Source organism: Scomber scombrus, chromosome 8 (genome assembly GCF_963691925.1).
Source record: "Scomber scombrus chromosome 8, fScoSco1.1, whole genome shotgun sequence".
In the NCBI taxonomy this organism is placed as follows: domain Eukaryota; kingdom Metazoa; phylum Chordata; class Actinopteri; order Scombriformes; family Scombridae; genus Scomber; species Scomber scombrus.
This window is the reverse complement of record NC_084977.1, coordinates 16,132,477-16,148,754: the sequence shown is the minus strand read 5'-3', so window position 1 is coordinate 16,148,754 and position 16,278 is coordinate 16,132,477. Positions and strand designations below refer to the sequence as shown.

Sequence of the window (16,278 nt, the reverse complement as noted above, 5' to 3'; positions counted from 1 at the left end):
ATAGCTCCATCTACCACTTGAACTGGAAAGACGGACTCACCTACTCCATATGCTCACTTCATTCACAACCTGACGTGATATTGTGTTGGACAGGGAGGAAAAACTCTGATCACATCTTTAATTTCTGGAGGTTTTAGCCACCTTTCATGACGGCGAGTCATTTGTTAGCTTATTTGTAAGGTAGGTGCAGTAGCATAGACTCTGAATCAGGGACATTAACAAACTGGCTTGTCACTTGTTAATAAGCATCTTTGGAAAAGTTTGGCTGTTAGGAAGGCATGACATCTTCCATCAAACGACCTAAATCTCAGGACTGCTGTTGGCTAATCTGCTGTAGTCCCAAAACAATCTGGCTTGAGCAACTATTAGCCTGATGTCTCAAAAAAAGCATGTTAGGTTCAAAATGTAGGTGACGCTTTCTTTTCTTTATCTCCGCCTGTCCTTCTCAAACTCGTTGTATATTACCCTACTTGTTGAGCCAAAATGTTTACGTCCTCTGCATTTTATAGACCTACGCTGTCCCTTAGCAGACCAACTTTGGTACTTTCATATTTTTGTGCCACTCTGAAGGTGTTTCTATCATTTTAAGGGGTTTAAAACTATGTTGATCATCACATTAATGACAAACTGACATCAGAGTACCTCAGTTTATTTTCAGATTTTGTACAAATTTAACAATATAAATGAATGCACTACAACTCTGATTTATGTCCCGTCAATAGTAATGGACACTGAGGCTAATTGATATTGTAGTATTTAGAAATATTTCACACACCAAACCAACACATAAAAGTTGATCATCTCAAAAAACAAAATTAAAACTAACAGCCACAGCATGATCCTGTAGTTTAGTTAAATAACCAGGACGACAATCAGTTGCATTATTCTCATTGTTTGATTTCCAAATGGTTACACTTTTTCAGATGAGATAACAGATATTCTTACTTTTGTATGAACTTGTTGTTGATTAACAATTTTTTTAAAGGGTGGTAGTATTTGGTCAAGAACTAAATAAAAGTTATGCATGTCAATGTCAACCTTCAGCATGTCTACACACTGTGCCAGACAAAACTTTAAGACACTAACAATGTGAGTTAAATTAGCATCAAATTTGATGCTGTGTTAAAACCCAGAACTTTTTGTGAACACTGTGATTAATGATCTTTTCTTCTTCACAAAGGCGGAGTGCAAAAAAAAAAAATCCTTCCAGCCTTTTCAACTGATGACTAAATGAAAACAATGTCAACATGGTGTTGAAGAGTCTGTCGAAAGCAGACAAAGCCGAACACACAAGCAAACGCGCTACAGGAATATATTTGCTTGTCGGCCGATCAAACTGTGAATTGTGGGAGTCAAAAGGTCAGGTTGTGTTTTTCATCCTCCGCTTGCATTGCTGTTGGAAAAGACTGCCTGGAACACACAGGCACACACACAGGCAAGATGGGGAAAAAAATGCATTGGCAAGTTAGGAGAAGTTGAAAGGGATACTTGGAAAGATAAGAGCAGAGGAGGAAGCACTTAGGAAAGGAACCCCAACAGTTCATTTCCTTTAGCAGTACATATTGCCTTCCTGACTAACACTCGAAACGCAACACACAGCTGGTGGAGCCTCAGTTCATGACCCCCATTGTCTGCTGGCTCTGTGAACATGGACTACCCAAACATACAATGGCAATCTGCAATCAGCAGTGGGGCTGTATTGTGAAAGCCACGATTTTGCATGGAGCCTATTAAACACAGGCTTTTCTAATAGCAAGATCATGAAAACGGCAGATAAAATAGCCGCCATTGAAGCGAACAACAACACTGCAACTGGAAATTAGCCATGACTCATTTTGAATACTGTATGTTTGGTAAATAGTAAATAACAGTAAATGTACATCATATGGATTCAATGATAGGCCTTCTTATCAGCTGCATGAGTATCACTATCTTGATCCTACTTCAACCTGCAAGACGTATTAAACAGTGTACCCAACCATTGTCACATTTAGTCCATAATTTAACCTCGCTATCAGACTAAGCATTTTAAAACTGTTATTTTTTGGCTCACATACGACCAGTGAAGCTGTATGTCAGGACAATTCAAAAATATTTATGTTCAACTATTCATCTGTGATGAGCTGATCAACAGAAAATGAATCAGCAACTGATATGATAAGATACATTTTTGCATTTTTCATGCAAAAAGCAAAAGTTTGGATGGTTCTGACTTCTCAAAAGAGACAATTATCTTGTCTTTTCTTTTCTGATAATATAACATTCAATATCTTTGGACAACGTGAAGACATCATTTTGGGTTTTTGGAAACAGTGGTGGGCATTTTTCACTCTTACCACTGTTGCAAGGTATTTAAATTGTTGGTAATAATGCCAACAATACTTATGTTTGACTACATTTACAGTTACTGGCAACTTAAATGTGGATTAAACTGACTACAAATCAACTTCTACAAAATGAATGATTAATTAAATACAGGAAATACTTTCCATCCTTTTTAACAGGTCATTATATAAGCACAATAATGTCCTCCGAAAGGTCCTCATATAAAATAACAGATTCAGTAGTGAAATTCTCACTCTGCTTTGCTTTTATCATGACATTTTTCACCTCTGCATTACTCAATGTTTTCATGTATCAGGACAGCTCGTCATGCATTAATGCTTGCTAATTTCACAACAATACACCTCAACAGTATGTCCATTTGATGAATTGGATGTGTGGGGGGGTCAAGGGGCCACTCAGGGCACATGGGCTAGTGATAACAGGCAGCCCACTCTTGAGCCTTCCGCTCTAGTACACACTGTTCTCATGCATAGCCACCTCCTCTTGAGACACACACACACACACATAGATACACCTAAAACATACATTGTCCGGAAGTGGGCAGGTCAGGAGCTGAGAGATGAGATCCTGCAGACAGAGCAGGGTGGCTGGGGTGCATACTGATAAACGTGTACACACACACACACACACACACAGTGACACATGCACAGGCACCTACATGGTGGGCCACTTCAAAACACATTCCACAACATGCACAGCATTGTCGGAAAATGCCACTGTGCACTTCAGTGAAGAGTGCCTGAGTATCCAAATGGGCTGCAGACAAACTCACACACAAATGGAGGGGCATCTCTACTTGGCCGTCCTTCTGCTGTAGCCCTAATTTTTATAAATCAACATATTACTTCATCAGCTGAAACGGAACAACCAAACTATTCAAATGTTCCCCCTGAATACATTTTTTTTGGATGTTTAACTCAAGATTGTCAGAGTGGGAAATATGTGAGGCTTTAATGCAGTCTATGTGACGGGGCTGGTTACAGAAGCACATAGACTGTGGAAATCATACATAACAACACATGCGCGCACACACACACACACACACACACACACACACACACACACACAGCCCCTTTCCAACAGAGCTGTGCTTACAAGCCTGAGAGGAACAAGAAGGGGGCAAGGCTCCCAGTTGCACAACTTGTTTTTCGCGAGTTAGACCAGGAGACAGCTCAGCGATTACTCTAGAAAACGGTTTGCTGATAACCGTGACCAACAGCCCCATCGAAATTCAAACTAACAACAGCCTGTAAAAACCTCTTTATCACGTTCTTTAGAGTGCAGTCAGCAGATCGCAGCCACAGTGCGGTTTATATATCAATACTGTTTTCCTCTTTCCCATGACTGAGGTGGAGATGTAAGGCAGCGTGTGGATTCAGAATGAAATATTCAAAGTATTTTGGTTGTTGTCCCCCCTTTAGGCGTAAACATCTCAACAGTGCCAAATATGGTCACTTCCCACAGAATTGAGAAAATCAGGAACCAGAAACAGACAGAAAGACAGAAAGAAAGAGGAGGAAGGAGGGGTACCAGCAGCCCAGTCTCACAGGACCCCTTTCAGGGGCCCCTGTTCTGTCTGCATACATGACCTGTGTAAAGTGTCCAGAACATTTCCTTTGAACCCAGCCACTGGGAGCCATTTTTAAGTAACACAGCTCAAAGTCTGAAAATCACCAATGTTACTTAATTGAAGACAAGAAAGAGCGAACTGTTTTATCAATAATTTAATTAAGGTGATTTAAAGCTGCTCATTTTCTCTATTCACGTGGATCAAATTCACGTACTGAAACATTTTGTGAACTTGTGTAACACATCATCTAAAACGCTGCACACGAATCTCAGATGGCACAAATATAGGCCAAAGGTTATACCACTGATATAAAGAAAAGTGAAAATATGCATGATTCATTTTATTGTACCTGTATAGCAGCCAGTGAATTTGTTCATTCATTAAAACTGAGATAACTCAACACTTAATGACATGGTCAAAAGCAGCTCCACTTTTTTCCTTTCATTCACTTCTATCCCATTATCAAACACACTTTAACCAATAGTAAATGTAAAAAATAAAAGGCCAAAGTAAGAATTACAAAAATTTGACCTTAAAATATACACCCAAATCAATTTTATGACAGAGAATCAATCTAACTTCATATTTCTTAACATCAAGGCTTGCCAGAGTAACACAGCGGACAAATATGATCAAATAACAACAAATACAAAGGAGGGAGTGTAAAGTGGTCCTCATTATCACCCATAGGTGAGTTTTTCCTGCACTATATTTCTGGTTTTAATGCTGCTGCAGCAGTTTGCAGTAATCGCCCCAATTGAAAACTAAATTCCCTGCAAATGATCACTCCACTGATATTATTAAAGCGAGGTCATTAGGCAGATCATTATCTCTCTCAGCTCTGTTTAGATTACACTAGGGTGACCAGACGTCGCCGATTTCCGGGGACAGTCCCCGTTTTGGGTGACCTGTCCCCGGTCAAAGCTGTCCCCGAAAATGTCCCTGATTTTGACACTGAATGGGTGAAAAATGCGCGCAGACTCAAACACCAGTTATAACGGTAGCCATTTAACGCATCGCCAGAGAAGACGTCGTATGACGTACAGACGTTATCAGGACGTTATCAGGACGTTATCAGGACGTACGACCAGACGCGGCAGCAACAACAATCTAGAGGCGGCAAAAAGGAAAGAAAAGAAGACCAGCGGTCATAAATGGTATGTTGTGTATGAACTTATTTATTTGGCTTGGCTGTGTGTGTGTGTGTGTGTGTGTGTGTGTGTGTGTGTGTGAGAAGTGATGTAACGTTAAAGTAAGTTGTTTATCTGAATTGAAGACCTAACGTAACGTTATAAAAGTCAGTGGACGTTAACATTATGACAATGTTTTCATATCTGTCATTAGTGACGCTGTAACGTTAACGTTAGCATGAGATTACCAGGTGATGACATTGTATGTGGCCCTGTTTTGGAAGAGGGGGAGGTGGAAGACTGCTTTGGTAATATATGATTTTCCTGTAGGCATAGGAACATGAGACTCTGTTAAAAATAATAAATTAATTAATAATAAATCAATGGTTGATAGTTGTTTGTGTTAGGCTAACTTCTGTATTTTGTGTCAGGCTGTGTGGGTAACTAATGACTGTAGTAGTTATAAATGCAGACCATCTGATTAGCTGATGCCCTGAGTCATGTATAATATTAATATACTCATATGTTATGACTTGGTAATTATTATTAATTACATCTTGATGATATTAACTAGCTACTGGTCTGGCAGCTGTCTTTGCACATGACACTTAACTTTGGAAGAGAGATGTTTTTTCTAAAGTATTTTACTTTTGTGTTTTTGACACTGCTGTGCGCTACTGATACATGATATTTGTGGGTGCTGATATTTTGATTTATTAACCAGGTCCTTTTGTGTAATAAAAGCTGGTTAAAATACATGAAAAAGTACTTGTCCCCATTTTTTATTTCATAATGATAATATTTAATGATTTTTCACCGCCGCATTGAAAATGTCCCCGAGTTTCATTTCAGAAATCTGGTCACCTTAGATTACACGCCGTTGCATTACTATCAAGCCTCTAATTCATTGATTAAAAACAGAACAAAAAAAACAACAACAACACGGAACAGACATCCTCTGTGCAGGAAGACGCCCATACTTTGGTCGGAACTGGAGCTAAAGAGCAATGTAGGGTAATCCGCCTCCTATAAAGAGACTTCTTAGCGTCGGCGGCTAATTTGTTTACGTCCATGCTGCTGCAGCGCCGTGTGTATGTGTGTGTCGCCACGAGAGGCCTAGCTGCGCTCACAGGGCCAATCCTGCTACTCCCAGTTTAGACGCGCTGCAGCAGACCACCCTCGTCCAGTTACAGCAACTAATCTGGCCCTGGGGCTGGCTCATCCAACACAGGCCGCTACTATATGTACCTTTAAGAGACAGCGAGAGGGGGCGGGGATATTCCTCAATGACTTTTACGGAGGAATATCAATTATTAGCACACAGCCACGCATTTTCGAAAACCGAAATTACCAGCTCCTTAATTAGACCCCGTACTCCACTTTACGCATGCGCCAAAATAAAGGAGAGGGACGCATGACTTAAATTAATTGATAAATACAGACAATAACGTGATCAGAGTATTTTCTGAGCTCTCTCATTGCTATAATATTCTTCAGTAGTACTACAAAATATCTTTAATTTATTTCATGTATTTTACTTCTTCAACAGTCACATAATATTTATATTGTAATATCTAGTGTCTAAATAAGCCCAGTTGTATGTTTTTGGTGTCTTTATCAAGCTTAAAATGATGCAATAAACGTACACAAATTTAAAATATACATGTGTAATATGTAGTATATTATGGTATTTACTTAAAGTCAACAAATCATTGTGTAAAATAACCAGTTTCCCCAACAGTGAGATGCAACTTGGATGTGAATGTATGCCATGAGAAACATAGAGCAACACTGATAAAGAAATGAAGCAGAATACTTACTTTCTCCATTAATGAGTCCACACTGGCATATAACACAGGCGCAGATGATAAAAAACACAATTTGTGCTCGCAGTTTTAGCGTCCACCGCCTCATTTTGACTTGAGGATAAGTTGTGCTTTCCTCTTGAAGCTACTCCAAAAAGAAAAATTAAAAAGAAAAAAAAGAAACTCCAATCTCGAGGGAGAAATGTTTCTTTCAAAGGCGCTAATTGATCAACAATTTCTTAAAACTTAAAAAATATAACTAACTTAGTCAAGGTTGCCCCCCGTAAACCGGGGGGTAATAAATGTATGAGTGTCTTCCCAGCCAAGTTTGTGATGTGTGTGAGCCCTGAAAATAAATGCAGACCACTAAATAACGTGATCTTGGGTTCTGGCGACACATGTACGAGTGAAAATCTTCATCTTCCATAAGTAAAGGCGACAGTCCGCGTTCATATGTTTGATTTTGCTGCTCCGCTCAATTAAGAGAGAAATAATAGTAGTAGTAGTAGTAGTAGTATTATTAATATCCCACCACGCGTTGAGTTCCAAGAAAGAGATCCACTGGCTCCGGGCTCATTTTTCTGTAACGCACTGCTCCAATGAGGAAAGACCCATTTCAAAAACAAACATTTTCTCATGCACGGCGTTTTAAAAAAGCAGCCACCTCCTCCTCTTCCTCTTCTCTTCTTCCAGCAGACATGGGCTGAAGTTGTGGATATCGCCCCAAACACACAGCCAAGCACGGGAGTTGGGGGGGGGGGGGGGGGTGTTGGAGAAGGAGGGTTTGGGGTGGTGGGGGGGTTGCGCTCTCTCTTGTGAAGTCCACAGGTCTTTACGTTCCCCCCTCTGTTTGCTAGTATCTTCTTAGATGCTCCCTCTTTTTTTTAAGAAAAATAGGAGCACATCCCAGGAAACTCCTCCGAGCAGCTACGTGCAGCGACACAGCTTTCTTTCCCCACTACGACCTTCCTCTGAACTCCTTCACCCCCGCTGACCACCACGCCGCAAAACGACTGAGCTCCTATAAAACGGCACACAGAAAAAAGAAAACAAAAAAATAGGGGGGGGGGGGACTTGGGGAGATAAATGTTACTTCTTTTTTCCCTTTTTACTGTAGCGGGGAGTAGGAAAAACACGTTGCTGTGAAGTGAGAAAAGTCTCCAGCACCACGCTCTCCACCTCTGATTAATGTTAGCTGCTGAGGGGAAAAAACAGCTAACGGTGGCTAGCTAATCCAAAACAAACCAGGGTTCAGTGTCGGCGGTAGAGTTACAATAAAATAGAGAAAAACACGCACACAAAGTAGGTATCCCGTCTCCGATAGTCAAAAAAGGATGAGGTAAACAAACGTCAAAAGACTTTAAAAAGACGGGTCAAGTGTAAAAAAAAAAAAACTTGGATTCCCGTTCCGTTTTGGCGATCGCTCTCCCTCAGGTTCCCCCTCTTTCCGTCTCTCTTTCTGCGAGTCTCTCCACCAGTAAACAAGTCCTGCCAGTCACCTCAGCTGGGCCACACATGGCCGCCCGCAAAACCCGGACCGGAGTACCCGCTGCTCAGCCACCACAGTGCGGATCCGGAGTGTCTGAGCCCGCGCTGCCGCTGGTGTTGGTGCACCAGTGCCCTTTGTCAGGTGGACTGGGGAGGAGAGAGAGGGGAGAGAGTCGGGGGTAAACACTCATTAACACCCTTTAACCCTCATATACTGTCCATATTCTGACCCCTCCACTCATAATTAGTCAAGTTTCTGAGGCACAAATCATTAATGATTACCTCATTAGTCACAAATAAATGGCTGATTAATCCTTAATGAAGCTTTCAGAGTGTCCTTTAGTTTTTACACTTTTTGTTTTTGGAGAAAAAAAACAATTACACTATATAATGGTCCTATGTTGCGTAATAATAATAATAATAATGTATTGCACTTTTCATACAATAAATGCAACACAAACTGCTTTACAACAATGACAATAAAGACAATTGAATTCAACAAAAAGAAATGACATACACCAAGTTCTTCACATAAAAGGAAGAATATAATGAGAATATAAGAATATACTGATTTCAATGAATTATATTAAATGTGAAGAATGCAACAGTATTTATGGTTGTTTTTGTTTGGTTTTTTATTTTTTATGTATAATTAAGGGACAAACACTGCGGAAATGTCTATCAGCTGCACAAACATGTAGAAATATTAACATTTTGTATATCCTGGATCACATTAAGGGGGGTCACATAATTAAAATAAATGTAATTTTACTGTTCTCAAATGTAAAAATGGTTCAAATTTGACCCCGAAAAGGAGGAGAGGAGATATGGTGATCATCTGTATGGAATAATACCTGTTAAAACTGGAGAAAAACACCTGTTAAATTGTCGGTTAATATTCAACAGTTTTGACTGTTTAGTAAAGGGAAGTTTAAACTGGAACTGTAATATTTATAATAGTTTATGGACACAATAGCTCTGCATGAAGTAGCTAACCAGTTTTGTTTGGGGGGGTTTCCCCTTTTTTATAGCAGTCTTCTCAACAAACAAGGAAATCAAGGAATATTTTTAATTCAAAAGATTTTAATTAAAGATTGATTTAAAGGGCCACACTTGCTGTTCTGTATTTATAGGCTATTTACATGCCTATCCACTTGTGATTTGAGCCACATTTTTTGTTTTTGTTTTGACTTATTGACAATATTAATATATATTAATTAAAATACAACGTATCAAATTTTGTCAGGGATAACAAGACGAAGTCCTGTACCTACTTCCATCAGTGTACTTGGTGTGTACACGGTCCACCAACATTTATCAAGAAAGCAACAGGTTCATTCAGTATCCAACAATAGAATATGTTAGAAAATAACAACAAAGACGAAGATAACAGAACCACATGAACTAACAGCTGATAAAATCTTTTCAGAAAGCAGACCAGAGAAAATAAATTGTGCCTTGTCTGCTTTTCATAAAAGACAACCCTTGATTATCACAAAAGACAATCATTAATATTCCTGCCTTACTAAGTTTACCTAGATATTAAAGGAGAGCTGAAATGACTCCTGACAACATGAAGAGTTTTCCTCTAAAGTGAGATATTCATCATGTAAGTAACATGTTTTCTCTTGTGAAAGTTAAGCATATTATATGGGCTAGTGTCAAAAATAGGACCATTTTTTTGCATGCATGTGAAACCTTAATATACATATACATAATTTGCAACTCCTCAGGATGGATTATTTACAACTATATATTATTTCACAAAACTAAAAAAAAAAATAGACACAAATCTAGAAAATAAACATACCTGTTGATACAGAATCAGGTTTCTGCCCTAGATTAATCTCATGATCCCTTGTGGAGGTCGTGATCCCCAGGTTGGAAAGAAAATAATTATTTTTTGAGGACAACAATGTTTTCAAATATTTCTACATGAAGTTCACACAGCAATACAGTTTTTTCTGAAATAGAGCTTGAACATCATATACATTTAGTGGAGAGTCTGCATTTATTAAAACAACTGGTGAAACAAGAAGACCAAAAACCCTGCATACATACTGATTCAGGTAACCTCACAACACAAAAAACATCAAAACAGAAATAAAACAGGATAAGCTGTTTTATGTTCATTCTACATTGCCCCCAGATTTTCTTTTTCACATTGTCATAAACCAGTCAGATTGTAGGCAAAGCAAAGTTGCTCTGTGTCATATAGTGCAGTGTAAACATTACACACTGCCATGGCCCTGCAGCCAGGAAGTAAAATACCTGCCTGCAGTGAGGAAGGTACACACACTGTTCTCTCATATTTGCATAGCAAATATCCTTGTAATCAAACCTGTCCTATGAAGGAACTTAACTGCACACAAAACCTGGAAGTTCTTCCTACCACAACACTGACAGAGAGGCTGAACCTCACCACATTTTCACCTGAACCCGAGGACTGTTGACATAGAATAGAAAAAAAATAGAACATGTACTTTTTGTTTATCACGTAGGGGTGCCGTTTGTGTGCTTGGATGGGTACACACTAGTCTGCTAAGAGCTTGTGGAGCAGGCTTGTTGTTAATCTGAGGAATGTTGTTACCCAGTGAACAGAGTAAATGAGGTCTTAGTGAGATTAAATGTCACAGGTCTGAAGGGCTAAGGGTTGTGGAATCTAGTCAAAACAGATCTCTTTGTGGTAGTCACGCTGTCTGACGCCAATTGGAGGCGTGCACACAAACACACACACACACACGCCTCTTCTCTTCTCTCTTCACACAGGTACTGTGCTACAGCCCCATATTCCCTCCTTTTTCAGCGGGAGAGGAGAGAGTCGAGTGAATGGCATTTTATCCCACTAACCTCGCTGTTATATGAGTCTACACATGCAGCACTTGTGCAGCATTCCTGCTCCCGCTCCATTGTACTACGACTTCATTTCAGTAGGTGGCACTAAAAATAACCTCAGCCAATTCACTTACTCCAAATGTCAAACAGGGACAAAGGGTTATATGTCGAATAAATAGGATTAAATTTGACCTGAGAGGAAGGCGTAGAGGGTATGTCAAATACACATGAACTGATTCTCTCAGCATGTATATGCAGTATCGGGATTGTTGTAAGAATACCTTGGTAAAGTGTGCTTTACATAATGAGTGCAAATAAAGTATTGTGAATCAAATATGGGTTTTTAAACATTCCTAAAAAACGTATTCTCTCTATAGTATTCAATTCTGACACACACAGGCAAGGTTCTCCACTGAGAACTTGGTTATGTGCCTATCATGAATGTGGTGACACTCCTTTCATGAGCTCTGAGGCAGAATTGGGATGTTTCCACCTGGCAAATAGTTTATTCTTCCTTGGGGATATGCAGACATGTGAATGGCACAAAGATAATTAGTTTGACTGTTTTACATGAAGGAAAGCTGTTCCTCAAGTCTCCAAATATCTTTGTGTGCAGGATATATTAGGCATATATTGCTTTTATTCTTTTTTCATTGTCTCCTGGCAAACCAGGATACATATGAAAATCATTTCCCCAATAATAGCACATCAAAATATACATTTCTCTTCCACCACAGTCTGTTTTGTTCTTTCAGGTCCAGCAAAGTATCAACAATATAAACAAGGATCTAGTTCAGGATAGCTTACAAGTCAGATTGTTGTTTTCAGTCAAACAGAGTATTCTCTATAAAGCCATTAAAAGAGCAGGGTGCAGGTGTCTCTGTCAATGCTTATCATTAATGGAATAGTTTGACATTTTGAGTAATATTCGACTTTTTCTGAGAGTGAGATATCATGCCTGCATGTTAAATATGAAGCTACTTCCATGACCGCCTGTTAAACCAAAAATTGTTAAACTTACACCAAGGATTAAACAAATGAGATATAATGTGTTAATTAGTGAGCTTTGAAGGTGCTGGTCGGTAGATTTTGTTACCTTTTAGACAGAGCCAGGCCAGCTGTTTCCCCCTGTTTCCAGTCTTTATGCTAAACTAAGCTGACAAGCTGCTGGCTGTTGCTTCATATTAACCGTACAAACATGAGAGTGGTATCAATCTTCTTGTCTAACTCTCGGCAAGAAAGCGAATAAGCAAGTTTCCTAAAATGAACTATTCCTTTGACTTTGACACCGTGCTGTTCACTTTATTTAACAACACAGATGCTTCTAAACAGGGCTGGAGGGGGCACTGAATGGTTTGATGAGAATGAAAATAATGTGAATAAAATGATTTGGCAGTCACAGATCACCAGGTCACCAGAGCTCAATCTAACTGAACTCCTGTTGGAAAGAGTGCAAACACAAAGTAGAGGAATATATTTAGGAAAAATGATGAGACTTGGAGAATCTATGTTATGGTGCACTGACGGGGCTCATTTAGAGTTCAGGTCCAAATAATATATCTATTAGGCTTCATCAGGGACCAGTAAGGTGGCACATTACAGCTCCTTAGAGAGCAGCAGCATTCATGAGTGCAGTTATCAATCAGCACACACATACAAGTAAATGAATGACAAACCCATATATTTGCATTTCCTCCTCCTGCGTCACAGCATAAACTTCTGTAACATTAACTCTTGCTGCATACCATGTCTGATTCCCTCTCTCTCACACTAACAGGCGCATGCAGAAGGCTAAACAAACTCCAGCTCATTCTCTCTGCAGTCGTCTCTGCTGCAGCCTCTAAATGGAGGGATTAATATGTTTGAATGGAGAGAGTCTCTTTCCTTTGTTGGTGTAGAAGGCTCAGTAATTAGATGCCTGGGGAGCCAGGAAGCAGGAGCCTCCGTTCAGCCTCCGTGTGTCTATGTATGCATGAGGGCATCTGTGTGTGTGTGTGTGTGTGTGTGTGTGTGTGTGTGTGTGTGTGTGTGTGTGTGTGTGTGTGTGTGTGTGTGTGTGTGTGTGTGTGTGTGTGTGTGTGTGTGTGTGTGTGTGATAGACTGTCCACCAAGGAGAGGGTCATGAGCTTAAATAGACAAAACGTTCCTGTATTATCCTCTTCAAATGGTTCCCTGTGTTAATGATTTATACTTTTAGCTCTTGCTGTTCCTGCATTTCAGGCCCTGCAACCTGCAGCTGGGACAAACAGACAAACAACAGGCTTTCCCTCTCACTCTGTCTGATTCCCTCGTTGTATCTCAATTATACAGTGCAGTTACATACTGTATCATCATGTAAGCAAGTCATTACCACACCTATCCATCTCTCTTATCTTAATGGCAAAGCTTCTGTACATACATGTGACACAGGAAAAAGAGTCTACAAAACTATATATGCAACAGGATACATGACATGTTAAAGTGCATACTGTCTGTGACAAATGCACGTTCAATATTGTGGTTACTCTGTAGAAAATATCTGCATGAAATCAATGAATTTCCTCTGTATCTTTCACAAGCAAATAGGGTTCCGACTTATCCTTCATGCAAAACGCTGTAATGTGTTAATGCACTCTTACTGTAGCAGGTCTGTAATGTGGAACACGCTCCTCTTCCTGTACAGGTGCAGCATGTGTGTGTGTGTGTGTGTGTGTGTGTGTGTGTGTGTGTGTGTGTGTGTGTGTGTGTGTGTGTGTGCGTGTGTGATGGGTGCAGGGGGATGTCTAGGCATTGCCATTCTGTGGCTCTGACTCTAATGTTATCTTTTACATTTTGCGCTGCACCTTCATACATCATTTTCATACCTCAACTTTTTTATTGTATTGTATTGTATTTTGCATGTATATTTTATATGACTATGTATGTCACCTTCTGCACTACTGTTTTGCATTTCAAGGCAAGCACTTCACACACTTTGTTTCGCTGCTATATGATAACTGCATTTCTTTCTGCAAACTCTGCTATCTGCAGACACACCACCCAAAAATCTTTCTTTCCCTCAAATTAAATTTTGTATTAAATTATACTACTAAAAATACTATCACAACTTTCTTGCCTCCTCACTTTATTTGTGACTATTTTATTACAGATTATTGTTAATATTCATGTTGGTGTATATACCTTTATTCTGTATATAGAGGTTTATAATGCATAGTGCCTTTAAAAGCACTGTATGAATAACATGATATGGTATTCTAGTTACTTCTCTATAATCTGCACCTGTTCATGTACTTCTGCTGTTTCTCTTATGTATATATAGTATATTTACACTATGTATAACTATTATATGTATATACTATTAACTCTTTGGGTGAAGCTATCAATTTGTGAATGAGAAGGAGTGAAGTTGAATAGACTGAATTGGTCCCTGATGATCCAGGTGGAGTTGAGGGATAGCTAATTTGTCTGCAAGTGCAACAGTTGATCTGAAAATGGAGCAGAGAGGAAGATGATGGTGATGGCTGCTGACTATGACAGTAGATGTCAGATTAAGCCACTGATGAGGAAGACTAAGCTTTTGGAAAGAACACCGGGCCTGGCTCAGCATTGTGATTATGTGTCCTATGATGCGTACAGTGAGCTGATAAATCTCACACAACCCATGTTGATAATCCACTTTGATAACAGCTGCCTGTCCGGTCATGGGATTGATCCGCGGAGCATCAGTTTGTCTGCAGTCTCTATATCTGTCTGTCTCTGTTGTATTGTAATTGTAACCAGGGGTGCATTATCCATAAAGCAGATTGATGTGCATTACTGAGGATTAATGAATCACATACATACGTACAGTATGTCAATCAGCCTTTCAGACGTCTGACTCTACACAGCTCACTGCTCCCTGAGTCAGACACAAGTCATGCAAGCACATGTTTGAAGATATTTAAGACTCACTGTATCTGCTTTTCACAGTCTCCTTCCATATTCATTCTCCTGGAGGCTTAAGATTTAGTTATTTTTCACCAGATCAAGAAAAGCAGATTAAAAACTCAGCTAAAACACAGCATAAATATTAAGTGCATGGACACATGTAATCCTGGAGTCATGTCACACTTAAGGGGAAAAAAACTTCTCTTACACTTGTCTCTTGTTCAGCTGATATGAGTCAACATTTCAATAGCTCTGGTCCTTACATGTAAACTGGTGTTTTGTGTTTGTTTGTAACCATGGCTTACATGTTGCCATGACAGCACAAGCAACATGTGTACGTCCCTTTTGGTTATTATATGTTTTCCTTAATTGGAGAAAAGGCTGTAAAGAGTTCACAGAGTAGTTGTTTGTTTTATTTATTGGTTATGACACTTTCATATTCTAGGTTTTGACCTTTGACCAATATGAAGATATTTTGACTCCGTAAGCTCATAGTTGCTGCCAGTTACATCAAAAACTTCACAGGTTTCACTGGTTAGTCGGGTTAATGTTATGAGCAATCATATTTGACACCTTTAAAATTCTGATAAAACACATTCTGATAAATGAAATTTCCTAGACCCAAGACTCTATACTGTATTTAAGCCTTAAATACAAGTATAGGCAAGGCAAGTATTTACATCAAATATGTCTTTATTTTCAAATAACACATGGTTATCTTGAAAAAGAAGATAATATAATCAGACTTAAATGCAGTTAAAAGGCTGTTAGACATAACCGTCTATATTTTGAAGTGAATCAGTTGTAGGGAATGTGTCACGTATGAATTGCATAACCTTGTTTATGACTTCTAACTTCCTTTTGTTCTATATGTCACAGTAACCGCTGGCAGTTCTGAAGATAAAGTAAGACATATGGTTTGAATTCCTTTTTGAGACAGCTCTATCTCTGTCACAATGTCCTGAACCATAGGACCCCTCAGTAAACCCGGCCTCCACCCCTGTTACTCTCCGCTCCATCATGTGTGTTGCGTGTCCCTGCGTGTTCACCCTTGGTCTCTGTGTGGGACACTTTAAACCACAGGTCACACACCCATCCCTGAGAGCCTTGTTTTCCCACGCATGGACCACAACACACTTATCTGCGAACAGATTAGACTGTCAAGGTCACCTCTGTTGCCCACTCCTCTCTTTCCATG

General features: G+C 39.5%; 1 protein-coding gene across 1 annotated transcript in view; it reads right to left on the bottom strand.

Moving 5' to 3' along the window:
- insrb (insulin receptor b) overlaps positions 1 to 8,295 on the bottom strand; it is an 81,457-nt gene extending 73,162 nt beyond the window's left edge. Inside the window, exon 1 of the mRNA XM_062424553.1 lies at positions 6,867 to 8,295. Within this exon, the coding sequence (XP_062280537.1) occupies positions 6,867 to 6,960 (94 nt within the window). The 5' untranslated portion in view covers positions 6,961 to 8,295. The remainder of the gene's footprint in view (positions 1 to 6,866) is intronic.
- Between the last annotated feature and the right edge of the window lie 7,983 nt (positions 8,296 to 16,278).